Below are 16,501 nucleotides of genomic sequence, written 5' to 3'. Positions count from 1 at the left end.
AGAAAAGTCTTCCATCTCTGCTCGTCCTCTCCACAGGAACATGTGGTACTCTCTTACTTTGAGTGCTTTAGAATAAACTACCTGAGATAGATAGGCCAGACTGACAGGATGGATGACTGGGTCCATAGGATGAGTATGTTTCACATTCTTTTTAGGATTGATTAAACAATGTTCATTCAAAGTAAGTCTGATTCCCCTGCCACTGATGCAAGATTGTCTGGGTCTGGCATTTTGCACTGTCCCTGGACTTTTCCTTTAAGGAATACAAAGTGCTGCTGTTCTCATGGTATGCAATTTTTAATCAATTCTAACTTCATTATTTCTTGACAAAATGTTTTCAAACACAGCAAAGCTGGCATCCCACCCAACAGCTATGCCAGGCCAAGACTTGGATGTTGAAACTAACTTGTTTTTGAGCTATCCGAGCGCAAACAAAGACTGAACGTTTCTTTTAGAGATTGATTTTTTTTGTGCTCACATAACCCAAATTGCTGAAGAGATTTTCTTCAAAGTTTCCTGGAACAAGCCACAGTTTGCCTGAGAACAAGCAAGAGACATACTAGTCCCAAAGCGTGACTAAGATTGTCGGGCTCAACGGGTAGTGATCAATGGCTCCATGTCTAGTTGGCAGCCGGTATCATGTGGAGTGCCCCAAGGGTCGGTCCTGGGGCCAGTTTTGTTCAATATCTTCATAAATGATCTGGAGGATGGTGTGGATTGCACCCTCAGCAAGTTTGCAGATGACACTAAACTGGGAGGAGAGGTAGATACGCTGGAGGGTAGGGATAGGATACAGAGGGACCTAGCTAAATTGGAGGATTGGGCCAAAAGAAATCTGATGAGGTTCAACAAGGACAAGTGCAGAGTCCTGCACTTAGGATGGAAGAATCCCATGCACCGCTACAGACTAGGGACTGAATGGCTTGGCAGCAGTTCTGCAGAAAAGGACCTAGGGGTTACAGTGGACAAGAAGCTGGATATGAGTCAACAGTTTGCCCTTGTTGCCAAGAAGGCCAATGGCATTTTGGGATGTATAAGTAGGGGCATTGCCAGCAGATCAAGGGACGTGATCGTTCCCTTCTATTAGACACTGGTGAGGTCTCATCTGGAGTACTGTGTCCAGTTTTGGGCCCCACACTACAAGAAGGATGTGAAAAAATTGGAAAGAGTCCAGCGGAGGGCAACAAAAATGATTAGGGGACTGGAACACATGACTTATAAGGAGAGACTGAGGGAACTGGGGATGTTTAATCTACGGAAGAGAAGAATGAGGGAGGATTTGATAGCTGCTTTCAACTACCTGAAAGGGGGTTCCAAAGAGGATGGCTCTAGACTGTTCTCAGTGGTAGCAGATGACAGAACAAGGAGTAATGGTCTCAAGTTGCAGTGGGGGAGATTTAGGTTGGATATTAGGAAAAACTTTTTCACTAGGAGGGTGGTGAAACACTGGAATGCGTTACCTAGGGAGGTGGTGGAATCTCCTTCCTTAGAAGTTTTTAAGGTCAGGCTTAACAAAGCCCTGGCTGGGATGATTTAATTCGGGATTGGTCCTGCTTTGAGCAGGGGGTTGGACTAGATGACCTCCTGAGGTCCCTTCCAACCCTGATATTCTATGATTCTAAGAAAGTTAGTGACCACAAATTGAGGCTTAGAATGCAATGGTGGACCCTAGCTTGTGTTGAAATGAGATTGATGGATGAGATAAAAGATTGGTCAAGAAATAAGATTAGGCTGATGACATAACTGGAAGTGATGTCACCAGACATGATGTCACAGGAAATGATGCTGTACCATATGTGGTATTATGGCCTAAACCCTTTCCCTTCTGGGGTCACGCCTAATGCCTTCAGCCTCCTGTCCCCCAACCAGAAGGCCCACCTTACCTAGGAAGGGAAACCAATGGCAGTTGGTGTCTGGCCCAGAACCCCAGAATCCATGACTGATAAGTAACGAAACCCCTAGAAATGACAAAGAAACACAGCTAGCTCAAGGTGTCTGTGGGGTAGTGTTGAATGCCCCAGGTTCAAACCCTGCTTGTGGTTCATGAAGGGAATAATTGCAAAAGTGGCACCCAAACCGACCTCAGAAGCTTGGACATCTGCGAATATATAATAATATGCCTCCCTCAGTGGGCTTGTTTGTGCCTGTTAGCAGATACGTTACCATTTCCCACCAGGAAGGGTGAACTCCTGGTCGCTCCACAGCTGATGAGAGGCATGAACACTCAGGGCCCATTAGCACGTTTTAGAGACTTTGAGGCTCGTACTCCTGGCTGTAGGTTTCCAAAGGTGCCTGTTCTAGGCCAAGGTGTTCGAAGCACCGCAGGCCAGCAGAGGTACTCTGGAAAACGAGACCCACATACAGCTAAGCAGCGAGTTATTGGCTTTATGGAAGGTTAGTGACACACCCGCAACGGGGACTCCAAGCGTTGCTGTCACGGAGGCGGAGAACCCAGCACACCGGAGCTTTGCCTGGGACGGAGTCCGACAAAGGGGCAACCAGCGAGCCATAATAAGCAGTACACGAAAACAGCTCATAAATATATAATTAGATACTTCCCTAAGGGGGCTTTTCACTACCTGGCAATGGGCCATGCAAGGCAGACAAAACCAGCCTAAAACCGGTTAAAGTTGGTTCTCCATGTCCTACAGTGACCGGGCGGCCTCAAGAAAGCGGAAGTTCCCTAGCTAGGCCATCACAAAGTCTTCCGCAGTCCCTTACACTCCTCCCCTCACTTTCTCGAGTGACGTCAGGGCCCAGGCGGAAGCATAATGGGTGGAGCGCGCACAGCATTGGGACATTAAGCCGCGACCACAAAGACAGCAAAAATACAAGCTAATAAGGCAAATGAGGCCTACAAGGAGGCCCTGGACTAGATGTGCTGCCCACCCCCATAAGGTGGAAAGCCAGGACCAAAGCCAGGCATCCCCTTGCTGCTGGTGGATGCCCTCTGCTAACTTCCGGAGGCGCAATAAGTCGGCCTCAGCGGAAGGCCCCGCATCGGTTACATTAAAACAGCACATGCCAGCAAACTCTTGGCACAGGTGGTCGTGGCGCAGAAGTAAATAATCCACAGCCAGTCTGTTCTGTAGCATACCCTGGCGTACCTCGCCCAACTCATGTGAGAGGAGTGCGAGGACTGTAGAGGTCAGACTGATGGCTTTTGCCACGGTACAGGCAAGGTGCTCCACCGCATGCTAACTGTGCACCACTAGCCCAGGAATACCAATCAAGGAAAAGGCCAGGGCCCCGGCTTTGGCCTCGGAGAATAGGGTCACATCCGATTTACAGGTGGAATCAAGGGGGGTGGCATCCCTCCAGTGGCGGGCAGGCACCTGTGGGGGATACGGAAAAATAAGGGGGGCCACCCGACCAAGAGCGCAGGGGCTCCCAGAGCTATTGGCTGGGATGTAGGAATAAGAACGCCTGCCACAGAAAAGAAACCACCCAGCAGGCCATTTCATATGCCAGTATGCAAAGGAGATCTCCATACTCTCATTACACATAAGGTCTCCATTGGTGAGGTCCGCCCCAACGTGAGTAGCATTTACAAACCACATACAAGAAGGGGCAAGCGTTACATTGGCAAGCCAAAAGGAATACATAGAGGCGTCCAGTTTATATTGGGCTGCCCCCAATGCATACAAGTCTGTATACGTAAAAGTCTTATCAATTGTCTTCAGTAGGGAACAGTGCTGGACCAGGGTCGATGCTGCAGAGACGCCGATGAAACAGGTCTCCATTACCACACCCACAGCGAATGTATGCGGTAGGCAAAACGACGTCGCATTCACAGCACTGCGAGCCAGCACCAGCCAGGTGTTCACGGGTGAGGAGCTGGCTGCGGCGGTGCTTATAAGGAGTGTCGCGACAAGCGGGAAAGTGAGACCATGCGGGGATGGTCTTCCCCCTCCGGGAGTATGTATGCCCATCCTTCCCCAGTGGTGAGGACTACAGCGGCTTGTGGTTCTCGCTGCAGTAATGTCCACCACACGTTAGCCAGTACGTGCCAGTCAGTCTCGCTCGGGGCGCTGGTTTCCAGACCTACGGGAGGTAAAGGACAGAGTTTACACAGGGCCTCCCCTCTCTCCCATTGTACAGGTTGGGTCACCACACTGGTGCACGAAGGGGCGCCTAGCGAGGGCTCTGCACTCAACCAGTACGGTGGATAGAAGTGCACGCCTGTGGCCAATGGTGTAACAAAGAACAAACTGGTCGGCCCACATTGCAGTTGCACCTGGGCGGGCCAGGGGCTTACTGCTTGTCCAGCCTGCAAGACAAAGGGGTGAGGCGCGTACGAGGTTACCACGCCCTGCGTTGGGTCGACCACCCCCGGTGTATGGAGTAAACTAACTCGTAGGTGGGTAGGTACCATAGAGGGAAAGGTCAGCCGCTGGAAGGGCGTTTGACCCCCCAGGGAACGATTATTCAACAGCCAGACAGCCTGTTCCAGTACCCCTGACCAACCGCGCAGCATGTGGGTAGGGGTAAGGCTGCGAATCTGGTCCTTCAATAACCCATTCAGGCGTTCAATGAGGCCGCTCGCCGTAGGCGTATACGGAAGATGGTAATGCCAGTCCACTGCCACATCTGCGGCCCAGGTTCGAATGGTCTGGGCCATAAAATGGGTTCCTTGATCGCTCTGCAGGGTGCGTGGCATCCCGTAGCAGGACCACAACTATCGTGGTGGCTGCGGCTGCGGTCGCACTCGGATACACAAATAACAGGCCAGTATAGGTATCGACGGCTGTAAAGGCATACTGCCAGCGTCGCTCTGAAGGCAAGGGGCCAATGTAGTCCACTTGCCAGTCCTGACAGGGGCCGGTAGCTCGATGAATCTTACCGGCTGGCCCCAGGAGAGCAATAGGTGCCAGGCGAGAACAAACCAGACAACTGGCATGGACAGTCCGACACGCCGCCAGGGGCAGAGAGGCGCCTTGGTGGAGGGTCGCAATTTGCGTCACGCGGGCTCCTCGGTGGCCCCCCTCTACATGGTACCATTCTGCCAATTGCAAGACCTCCCCTCGCGCCATTTCATCAGCCGCCGCACTCCAGTGAGCCTCAGCGGTTTTAGCCTTCGTGTGGGCGTCCACATGGCGCATGGCCAAAGGGGCTTCTCAGGCATAGCACAGTAATTGTTGCCAGAGCGTAGTTCCCCATAAAGGCCGACCCGCAAGTTCCCAGCCCTTTGCCTCCCACGCCATCACCCAGGTCCGGAGGCCCTTATACAGTACCCAGCTGTCCGTATACAAATAAACCCGTGGCGGGTCGCCCTCGATCGCCAGGGTAGCGGTCCGCAGTTCGGCCCATTGGCTGGAGCTGGCCGTTCCCCACGCCATGGCAACTACATCAGCATATGGGGCATAGGCTACGGCCCGCCACTGTCGGGCCCCTTGGGCTGTGTAGGAGGCTGACCCATCCGTAAACCATGCATACTCTCATTCCTTAGTGGACAATGGCTCCACGGGGGGAGCCTCCTCTATTGGGGAGGAGGGCACAGGGTCTTCCACGGGGGGCAGCTCGTCAGTGAGGGAGGGCACATGCTCAAAAGTGACAGCCCCCAACAACAAGGCATAGGGAATGGAAAGGGAGGGCCGGCCCAATAGCATACGCTGCTGCAAATAGTGCTTCCACGTAAAGTGGGTTGCGAGCTGTGCAACCCCTGTCTGTTTGGGCCGGCTCCGCTTGCACCCAGCGTCCTAGCGGGATAGGCGTGCGCACGACAACCGGCATGGGACCTGTCACTCGCTCCATGTCCTGCAGCGCCCAAACTATGGCTAAAATTTGCTTTTCCAGAGGGGTGTACCTGGGTTCCGCCCCTTTCAACGCGCGGGACCAGAACCCGATAGGTGCCTTTTGCTGGACCCCTACCTGTTGCCAGAGCCCCCAAGAGGCCACGTCCGCTACCGTGGTGACTTCGAGCTCGAAGAGGACCCCTGGCTGTGGAGTGTGGAGCCGTGCGTGGGTAAGCAGAGCTTTTTACACAGGTCAAAGGCAGTTTGATGGCTCCGCGTCCACTGCCAGGGCGCCGCCTTCCATACTAAAGCCTGCAAGGGCTGCATGAGGAAAGCCAAGTGGGGGACAAAGGCGCGCCAGAACCTGAGGAATCATAGAATCATAGAATCATAGAATATCAGGGTTGGAAGAGACCCCTGAAGGTCATCTAGTCCAACCCCCTGCTCGAAGCAGGACCAATCCCCGACTAAATCAGACCAAGAGACCAAGGAAGGCTTGCAACCCTTTCTTCGACTGCAGCGGGGGATACCCCTGCACCGTTTGTCTCACCTTCTGGGGAATTTGTTGTTCTGGGCCCGCCCACATGATACCCAGGAAGACCACCATCTGGGTGGGGCCCTGTATTTTGTGCGGGTTCAGAGTCCATCCGCGCACCTCCAGGCCAGTGATGACTGCATGCAATGCATCCACCACCAGTTCACGGGAGGGGCCGGAGACCATCACATCATCAATGTAATGATAACAACGGGTGGTATCTGGCAATTGTATACGGGCAAGATCTGCGCTCACCAGCTGGTGGCAAATAGTCGGGGAGTGTTTCCAGCCCTGCAGCAAAACACAAAAGGTATATTGGCGAGCTTGCCATGAAAAGGCAAATTGCTCTTGACTGCTGGTAGTGATGGCGATGGAGAAAAAGGCATTAGCGAGATCGAGGACGGTGTGCCAGGGTAGGGCAGCCGCCGCAATCCGCTCAATCAAGGTTACCATGTCCGGTACAACAGCTGTCAATTGGGGGGGTCACCTTATTCAACTCGCGGTAGTCTACCGTCATGCGTCAAGTTCCATCTGGTTTCCGCACAGGACACAGAGAGCTGTTGTACGGGCTTAGGGTAGGCCGAATGACTTTGGCCTCTAATAGTGCGCTGATGGTCTGGGTAATCTCCTCCTCCCCTCCAGGGAGGTGATACTGCTTTTTAGAGACTACGGCTGTCGGGGAAGGCAGCATTATGGGCTCCCAGCGGGGAGAACCCAGCAGGATCGTCAATGCCCGCACCTCTCGTACCTGCGTTGCGCTTACATACCAGGGATGTCCAAACACGAAGAGACAGTACTGGGTATCCACCGAGCGGCCTTGCAGGACGTAGATGCCTAGTATATACTCTCCGATCACGGCTGCCAAGACCGTGGCCCAAAACGGGGGTGCCTTTCCCAGGGTGAGGGTGACAGCGACCTCATATGCCGGAGTTTCCGCTCCTCCGAGGCCTTTTACCACAGCGGCTCAGCCCTGGGCCTGAGCGGAGTGCAAAATGGTAACTTCGGTGCCCGTGTCTATCAATGCTAGGACATGTTGGACGCCTCCCCTTGGCCAGCAGATCGCTAGGGGTACATAGGGGCATTGGTCCCCCGCCTCCCTACCGAGTGTGGCTGCCGCAACACACAGGGCGGAGGACCCGCCACGCCCTCAGTAGGGGCCTGGCAGTTTCCACTCGGCGGGCAGGGCAGAGGGCTCCGCCGGCTTGGTTCGTTCTACACTCTTCTCCCCTTTTCCTCCTGCACTCCGTTTCGTAGGGGGCAACTGCAGCCAGCGCTTGTATAGGTCCGCCGTCGGCTTTCCATTAATGTCCTCGCGAGAGACACCAGCCTGCAAAAGATCTAGCCACAAGGTCTTCCGGGACACTCATAATTCCCCCTTCTCCTGCCCCCCGCCCTGCTGCCCCTTCGCAGCCCATACGGCTCGCGGCCTAGCACTCGCCAGGGCCACCTCCAATTGCATAAGGGTGGCTGCCAAATCCCCCACTCGCCCGTTCTTTGCCAGGACAGCTGCTAGGAGAGAAGGTTTTAACTCATCAGGAGCCAGGCGTAAAATGGTAGCCTTGATCGATTTCGTCACTGGTATGTCGTCCAGCCCTGCCTCTCCACCTGTGGCAATAGCCCAGGCCATCCCCAGCTGGCGGAGGACTTGCACCCCCTCCGGAACAGTCTTCCAGGGGCACGCCTGTGCTTCCAATTCCCGCATCGAGGAGTAGGCTGCCTTCACTGCAGCCACCAACCAGCGGTACAAAGAGGGGCTTTCAATGGGCTGATTCTCCAACTTACAGCATGTTTTAGTGACCCCCATACAACACAATTCTCATAACTTCATATGCATGAATGATATCCACATCTATAGATAGAGAACTGACTTTCAGCAGATCACAGATCACTTTTCCCTGATATCTTACTAGGCATGCTTTACATACAAGATCACACTCATGTATAAATGAGGTATTTGGGAGTTACAGGGCCCTCTCCCAAGGTACAGAATGTCACAGCAACTCAGCTTATTACAGCACAAAGAACCATGGGATGTGTCCCCAGAAGTCCTAGCAACACACACAGGTGAGTGCAGCCCCGGTGAGGACCCAATTACTCCGGTATGGCTTTGCACTGTGGGTGCTAGGGAGTGGTGAGCGCTACACACAAGCAGTGCAGGAACACGAGGATCAGAAGTCCCATAAGTGCCATGAGACACCATTCCAGCCCTTTTTTGGGGCGCTGGAATGGGGTCCAAGAGCATTCCGATGGACTCAGGCACTGGCGCTAAGCTAACGCAAGTGCTGAGACATAGGTGCCGATCACCTGAGTTAACTCGGCCATGAAAACCTGTCTCCTCTTAATATGCACATGAGCACACGTATGCACAAACACCCCAGTACACATATAAACACGTGCATTCGTGTGCACACACACAGAGGAACCCATCTATGTTTCAATAAAGCTGGTATATTGCTATTATGCTGCTTATGATCAATTTCAGCTGAGAGAAGAAAATGTTTGTAGCGTTCCAGAACCACGGGCTACATAGCCTAGAAATGATAAACAGCCCCAAAGGAGCCTTTTCCCATTTCAAATGGGCCACCGTCATTTTTTCGTCCACTTCTGCTTCTCCAGTGGAACAACGTATACCCCTATCGCTTGCTTACGCTCACTCTGACCGCAGGTAGTTTAACCCCATTATTCCCCCTGTGCAGAGACCTGGAACCACATGGGTTAACCAACTGATCCCCGCCCCCTCCAAGCACAGACCCACAATCATTCATGCCCCTAAAGTTGTTGGGGACTGGTCAAGCAGTGGAATGTTCCTGTTGAACACATTCTGTGTGCAGAGGCTGTGTTCAGTTTGCTGTGAGAATTGCTTACCTAACTTTTGTTTGACATTTGCCTATTAGGGATCCCTTGTAATCCTGCACTACAGTTCTGGAAACAATGGGCGAATTGCTGGCCGCCTGGAAATCAAGAGGAATTTTGCCATCGACTTTAGTTGAGCCAGGACTTCATTCTCCATCTCTTGAGTTCATTGCTGGTTCTGAACAGAGTTAGCAGTACTGTGTGGGCAGCACAAATGCTGCCTGCTTGTGTGGTTGGAATGTATTGGTGCCTGCTTTGGGGGATCAGGATGCATAAATAGTGCCAGGCTAGGGTGGGGAAGTTCATTTCTCTTCAGGGCTGATGTGTCAATGTCAACCCACTGTGCTTTGGGGTCCTGCAGAGTTCCAGATGAGTGTGATCTTCCAGCTGATGGCTTTCTGCCTGGGTCTCCTCTCCACCCTCTTCCTGGTCATAGCCACCTGCACCGATTGCTGGATGGTTAATGCTGATGATAGCTTGGAGGTGAGCAGAAAAAGAACAGCCTTTTGCTCAGTGTTCAGTGCTGTGACTAAGGAGCTGCTTCAATTTAGGAAGTATCACAGCACATCTGCATGTATTTTCATAACTGTGTCTTACATAGAAATAGATATCAGCTTAAGGTTAAATGCAAGCTTAAAATTTGGAGAATACTTCACAATGTAGCAAAAATTGTGGCAAGCCCATGAAAGTACTGGACTGATGGTTCACAGCTGCCAATGATCCTGATACACCCCTTCCATCGTTAAGTCCCACGTCTAGCCTTGACCAGGGTCCTAGGAACTGTGGGCAGTATGGGGGTTCTGTAGCAAAGCAAGGGGCAGCTAATACCATCTCTTTCCTCCCCCTGCCCTGCCTCATGGCTGCACCCCATGAGGCAGGGCAGGGGGAGGAAAGAGATGGTATTACCTGCCCCTTGCTTTGCTGTTGAAGATGACTCAAGTTGAAGATGACTCAAGGATTAGGCGTAGCTGGGTAGATCCTACACACCATACAGTGAGCACACAGTGCTTTGCATTTAACCTGTTTCACATATTTTATAGGTTAGAATCATAGAATCATAGAATATCAGGGTTGGAAGGGACCTCAGGAGGTCATCTAGTCCAACCCCCTGCTCAAAGCAGGACCAATCCCCAATTAAATCATAGAGGTTCATAGAGTTTAAGGCCAGAAGGGACCATTAGATCAAAGTCTGATGTTCTGCCAGAGAATTTCACCCAGTTACCCCTGTGTTGAGCCAAGGAACTTGTGTTGGCTAACATGTATCTTCCAGAAAAGCAGCAAGTTTTGATCTAACGACATCAAAAGATAGAAAATCCACCACTCCTCTTGGTAGTTTGTTCCAAAGGTTAACCACTCTAACTGCTAAACATGTGTGCCTTTTTTCTAATTTAAATTTGTCTGGCTATAACTTCCAGCCATCGATTCTTGTAAATCTTTCTCTGTTAGATTCTTTAGAACCTGGCATTTTCTTCTCATGAAGATACTAATGTACCATAATCAAGTCACCCCTCAAGCTTCTTTTTGAAAGTTTATGCAGATTGAGCTCTTAGACTAACACTGTAAGGTATTTTTTCAGCTCTCAAATCATTTTCATGGCTCTTTTCTACTTCATCTCCAGTTTTGTGCCTGTGAACTACAGAGAGTTTTCAAATTGTGTCCGTTGGCTGGTAGCTCAGGTTTTGCTTTCTTGGGTTAGATTAGCCCCAAAGGATCATGGGATGCTTTTTGCTTGAGTGTCTCTATCTCTTTCTTTCTTCCTCTTCTAGGTCAGCCTCAAATGCCGGGGCCTGTGGAGGGAATGTGTCACCAACGTGCAAGATGGCATCAGGACTTGTGACCAGTATGATTCCATTTTAGCAGGCCATCCATGTGAGTCCTGCTTGTCATGATGAGAATGGGTGTTCGGGAACAGGGTGTGTTTACAAAAGCATATGTTACATCGTTAAGCAATTCATTGTGATTTGGAGTTTGCATTAAGCTATATGATTTGCTTCTTCCCACTGTAACAACCAATGCTTTAAAAAAACACACATAAAAACATTCAAAACCTTAAAAACCCAAAGTGAAGTAAAACTTCATGTGAAAAATTTCCTCTTTTTCTTTGGTTGTTTAGATTCTTTTATAGGGGTGAGTCCACTGCTTAACAGTCACATTTAAATGGCATTAAAAGCTTTGATTGTGTGATGGAGTATACAGACCTCATACTAGACAACAAGGGTTTAAGGGATTATTTTGGGCTCAGCCAGGCCCACCCTTCCACACCTGCAGCCAATGCTCCATCTACTGGAGGAATTAAAAAACAGGAATTAGCTCATTTGGGTGGCAGAGCTGGAGGTGAGCAGATCTGCAGCCCCCAGCTCCAGCAGAGCAGAGGGAAGCCTAAAGGCTCTGACATAGCTGCCCAAAGGGGCCCTACTTGAGGGAAGGGAGGACCCACCCCAGAGACAACCAGAGAGGGAAATAGCCCCCTCTCTCCCATCTGTGGACCCTGGACATTGGTAGCCCCCTCTTACGTATTATGGTTTGGACTTCCCAACAGGGAACTAAGATTTGAACTAAGCTGACCCGAGGGAAGGAGGAGAGGAAGTGGCCCAGGGAGGACAGCCTTAAGCAGCTTTGGTTGCCAGACTATTGATAGCACAAAAAGGCCCTGGGTCGGAGCTCTGTGGAGTGGGAGAGCCTGGGCTCCTCTCCCCACAGCCCCCTTGGCACACAGGGGTTGTGGCTGTGACCACAAGGCCAAGCTCCCCAACCAGACCCCAAGCGAAGACCATTACAGATTAAGATAAAGGCAGTGGAGGAGATGTCAGCTGGTGTCCATTCCCATAGCTCCAATGATGCCAACGGAGCTCTGACAATTTAAACCAGCAGAGGATCTGCCAGAGTCAGTTTTAGATGAACTTCAATTGTTCTTGTCATTATTCTGTTCACTGTAAGACAAAGGCCTTACCTAAACACACAAGTTCTACCAATGGACCATACATCAATGTCGATGGTGGGCATTCCCCCTGGCATCAGCTGCATTACAAGTAAAGCATGCGTCCAAACAGTGCTGTGCTGCCCGGATTGTCAAACGCCGCATTGTGGGTATTTGCCTGGTACCATCGTTGTAAGTGCGGTGGAAAGGGGAAATAACGCTTCAGACATTCAGGCAGTTGTGTCTTGCGGAACATGGTGAAATCCTTGCAGCGGTGAGAAGACTGATACTAGTAACACAACACCACCGAGACATGGCTCATACTGTGATATCTATATTAATTATTATTGTTATGCCTAGGAGCCTTAGTCATGGCCCATGACCCCATTGTGTTAGGCACTGTACAACATGAATAAAAAGACAGTTCCAGAGCTCACAGTCTAAATATAAGATAACAGATGGAAATGATGAGACACTACTGCACAGCATGATAAGCAGTGGTCTTATAATGTGGGACAATCACCCTCTTAGACAACATATCAGGACTGAACCAGGGACCTCCACGGCTAAGCTAAACTATTACTGCTTGAGCTAAAGAGCCAAGGCTCTGCAGCTGGGGGTTGTAACAGACTCATGTCCTCTTTGGATCAGAGCCAGAGGGGGGCCTGTAACAAACACTTACCCATGGGTTACAATAGCACACATGTGTTACCCTAGAACAGCAGCATGCCTAACACCGAGTGATAGAAGGTGTTTGGAGTCAAATCCACACTGTCATGACTGTGATCTGTCCAGTTTTTGCTTTGTTCACTCTTCTCAGTGAAGATCGTGGTGACGCGAGCACTGCTGATCACAGCTGACATTCTGGCGGGCTTGGCTTTGATTACGCTGCTGTTGGGTCTGGACTGCATCAAGTTTCTCAAGGAAGCGCCCCATATCAAACTGAAGATGTGCTACATGGCTGGCTTAACCCTTGGCCTTGGAAGTAAGTGTTCCAAAGCACTAGCAATTGGCCTTGTCAATAACAAACCTGTGCAGTGGAATGGGATTTGCATCCACTGGGCCTGGGGAGTGGTGGTGGCTGGGGCTGGTGGAGCTGGATAGATGAAAAGAATAGGGAGTGGGCTGGCGTCAGGTCATGGTGGGTGCTGTGGTGTGGCGTGGGTAGGATGGAGCTGTGGTGTCTGTGATAGTCTCAACTGGAGGGAGTGGGGGTGGGGCTGATGCTTGTTGAGTTCATTGCTGTGGGGCAGGGGCTCTCAACCTTTCCAGGCTGCTGCACCCCTTTCAGGAGTCTGATTTCTCTTGCGTACCCTCAAGTTACATCTCACTTAAAAACTACTTGCTTGCAAAATCAGACATAAAAATACATAAGTGTTTCACACACACTATTACTGAAGAATGGCTACTTTCTCATTTTTGCCATATAAGTATAAAATAAATCAATTGGAATATAAATATTGTACGGACATTTCAGTGTATAGTATATACAGTATATATAAACAAGTCATTGGCAGTACGAAATTTTAGTTGGTACTGACTTTGCTAGTGCTTTTTATGTAGTCTGTTGTAAAATTAGGCAATTCACTAGACGAGCTGATGCACCCCCTGGAAGACCTCTGCTGGTACGTACCCCTAGTTGAGAACCACCGCCGTAGGGCAGCAGTAGAGAGAAGCTTTCCCCCAATTTGTCTCACGGACAGGATACAACAGGCAGCTACAACCATTAGGATATTTTTCTCACTGAGCTCCAATCTAGTGAGTAAACACTGCCAGCGTCTCTTCAATCTACCAAAAGTACATTCAACTGTCATTCTGCACCTGCTGTGCTGGTAGCTGAATCTTTCCTTGATGCTGTCAAGGTGGCCAGTGTACGGCTTCATGAGCCAAGGGAGCAAGGTCCCCCAGAATCACTCTTGGCATTTTGTTATTGCCAATCTGCCAGTCACAAAAGACTGTCTCTGCTTGCAGCTTTGTGACGAGTCCTGTGTTTTTACAGATGCGAGGGTGCACGTACCTTCCCCGACCATCCCTGTTGATCCACCAATGCTTGCATAAGCATAGAAAAGTAGCCCTTTCTATTAATGGGCTCTGTGACAAGGCTAGTGCCAAAATAGAGGTATGCATGCTGTCTGTCACTTCACCACAGTTTGAGAACTCCATTGCTGCAAAACCATCCACTATGTCCTGCACATTGCCAAGAATCACAGTCCTGTGTAGCAGGAGATGGTAAATGGCCCTACACACTTGCATGATGACTGCCCCCAGAGCGGGTTTTCCAACTCCAAAATGATTTCCCTCTGCCTAGTCCAGTACTTGCAATCCAGTATTGCAAGGTTCCAGAGTGCGATGACTGCTTGCTTCTCCACTGTCAATGCAGCTCTGATTCTGGTGTCCTTGCACTGGTGGGCAAAGGCAAGCTTGGCACACAGGTCCAGGAACGTGGCCTTTCACATCTAAAAGGTCTGTAGTTGCTGCTCACCATCCCACACGCGTATTAGACTCAGATCACAGCACCCAGAGCTCGTTTCTCAGACCCAAATGCGGCACTCCACTGTCTGCCGCTTCTCTGTGAATGACACCAACAAGTTTGAATTGTTTTTCTCTATGTCCCTCAGCAAACCGTCTCGGAAGAAATCTTCATGTCCCTAGTTGTAGTGGTACTTGCTGAGGTTCAGCACGTACAGGAGAATTGTGCATTCTGTACTTGCAACATTCATGAGAACAGTGCAGAGCTCAGCGAGCTGCTTGCTTCTGGTCAGACATGGCAAAGACTGAAAAGTGCTGCATAGGTTTGTGGGATTTTAAAAAAACTATATGAAAATTATGGGATATGGATGGTATTATGGGATGGATTCATAGATTCCAAGGCCAGAATGGACCAATGTGATCATCCAATCTGACCTCCTGCGTAACACAGGCCATAAAACTTCCCCAAAATAATCTTTTAACAACTCATTCAGTCTTGATTTCAGAATGATCAGTGATGGAGAATCCACCACAACCTAAGTAAATTATTCCACTGGTTAATTACCCTCGCTATTAAAAAGTGCATTTTATGTCTAGTCTCAGTTGATCTAGCTTCAGCTTCCAGCCATTGCATTGTGGTGTATATTTCTCTGTTAGAGTGAAGAGCCGTTATTAAATATTTAATCCCCATGTAGGTTCATATTGATTGAATCACATTCCCACTTAATCTTCTCTTTGTTAAGATAAATAGATGGAGCTCCTTGAGTCTATCACTATAAGGTAGGTTTTCTAATCCTTTAATCATTCTCATGACTCTTCTCTGAGCCCTCTCCAATTTATCAACATCCTTCTTGAAATGTGGACACTAGAACTGGTTGCAGTATTCCAGCAGCAGTTGCACCAATGCCAAATAAAGAGGTAAAATAACCTCTTTGCTCCTCCTCAAGTTTCCCCTGTTTATCCCAGGGATTGCATTAGCTCTTTTAAGCACAGAATCACACTGGCAGCTCATGTTCATCTGATTATCCATCACCATCCCCAAATCTTTTTCAGAGTCACTGCTTCCCAGGATAGAATCCCCAGTCTGGTAACTATAGCCCACATTCTTTGTTCCTAGATGTATGCATTTACATTTAGCCATATTAAAATGCATACTGTTGCTTGAGCCCATCTTACCAAGTAGTCTAGAGTCTTTTGTATCATTATTCACCATGCCCCAATTTTTGTGTCATCTGCAAACTATATCAATGATGATTTTATGTCTTCTTCCAGGCCATGTTAAATAGTGGAGGTAATTTGGTAATAGTGTAGTTGATTTTTCTCTGCTGGGATTACCTTCTGAGAATAAAAAGCACAGGGATGGAGCTGGTTGCAGGGCCCTACCTGTTGAGATAATACGCACCTATGGCAAAGTTTGAGATGCCAGCCTTACTCATAAATGGTTTAGTGGGATATGGGTGAATCAGGGTAGATTCTGAGGTGAATGCACTCTTCAGTTGATCAAAGGCCAATGGAGCCTCTGTTGACTAGGCAAACCAGGCCCCCTTTTGCAAGAGTGCCATTAGGGGTACAACCAGGCTAGAGAATCCTTTAATAAATCACTAGATATTGGCAAACCTCAGGAATTGCTGCACTCCATGTACATCCTTGGGTGCAGCACAATTGGCTGTTACTGCCATGAGTCCCTGGTGAGTCCCTTGGGACTTCTAAGGTGTCCTTATTGAACTCATGTTTCACAAGCAATGTGTAGAGGTGGTTTTGGCAGAATCTCTCCAAGACAGTGTGCACATGATGATTCTGGCAGTCCTGACTTTCACACAAATAATGTATAATGAAGTCACACAAATGAGGGTCATTCTTGTCAGTTGCCAGCTTGTGCAGATCAAGGAGTGACTGGTTCATATTCTTTTTCAAGTGACTTTCAGAGAAAATGAGGATGTCATTCAGGCAGCCAACGACACAGGCACAGTGGCATAGGAGCCAGAAACAGAG

At 49.6% G+C, this 16,501-nt stretch overlaps 1 protein-coding gene across 1 annotated transcript in view; it reads left to right on the top strand.

Moving 5' to 3' along the window:
- CLDN19 (claudin 19) overlaps positions 1-16,501 on the top strand; it is a 73,191-nt gene that overhangs the window by 40,955 nt on the left and 15,735 nt on the right. The window contains exons 3-5 of the mRNA XM_077837271.1: positions 9,485-9,606; positions 10,890-10,992; positions 12,861-13,025. Of these exons, the coding sequence (XP_077693397.1) occupies positions 9,485-9,606; positions 10,890-10,992; positions 12,861-13,025 (390 nt within the window). The remainder of the gene's footprint in view (positions 1-9,484; positions 9,607-10,889; positions 10,993-12,860; positions 13,026-16,501) is intronic.

Source organism: Eretmochelys imbricata, chromosome 18 (genome assembly GCF_965152235.1).
Source record: "Eretmochelys imbricata isolate rEreImb1 chromosome 18, rEreImb1.hap1, whole genome shotgun sequence".
Lineage (NCBI taxonomy): Eukaryota > Metazoa > Chordata > Testudines > Cheloniidae > Eretmochelys > Eretmochelys imbricata.
The sequence above is the reverse complement of the archived record's forward strand: the minus strand, read 5'-3'. Positions and strand labels throughout refer to the sequence as shown.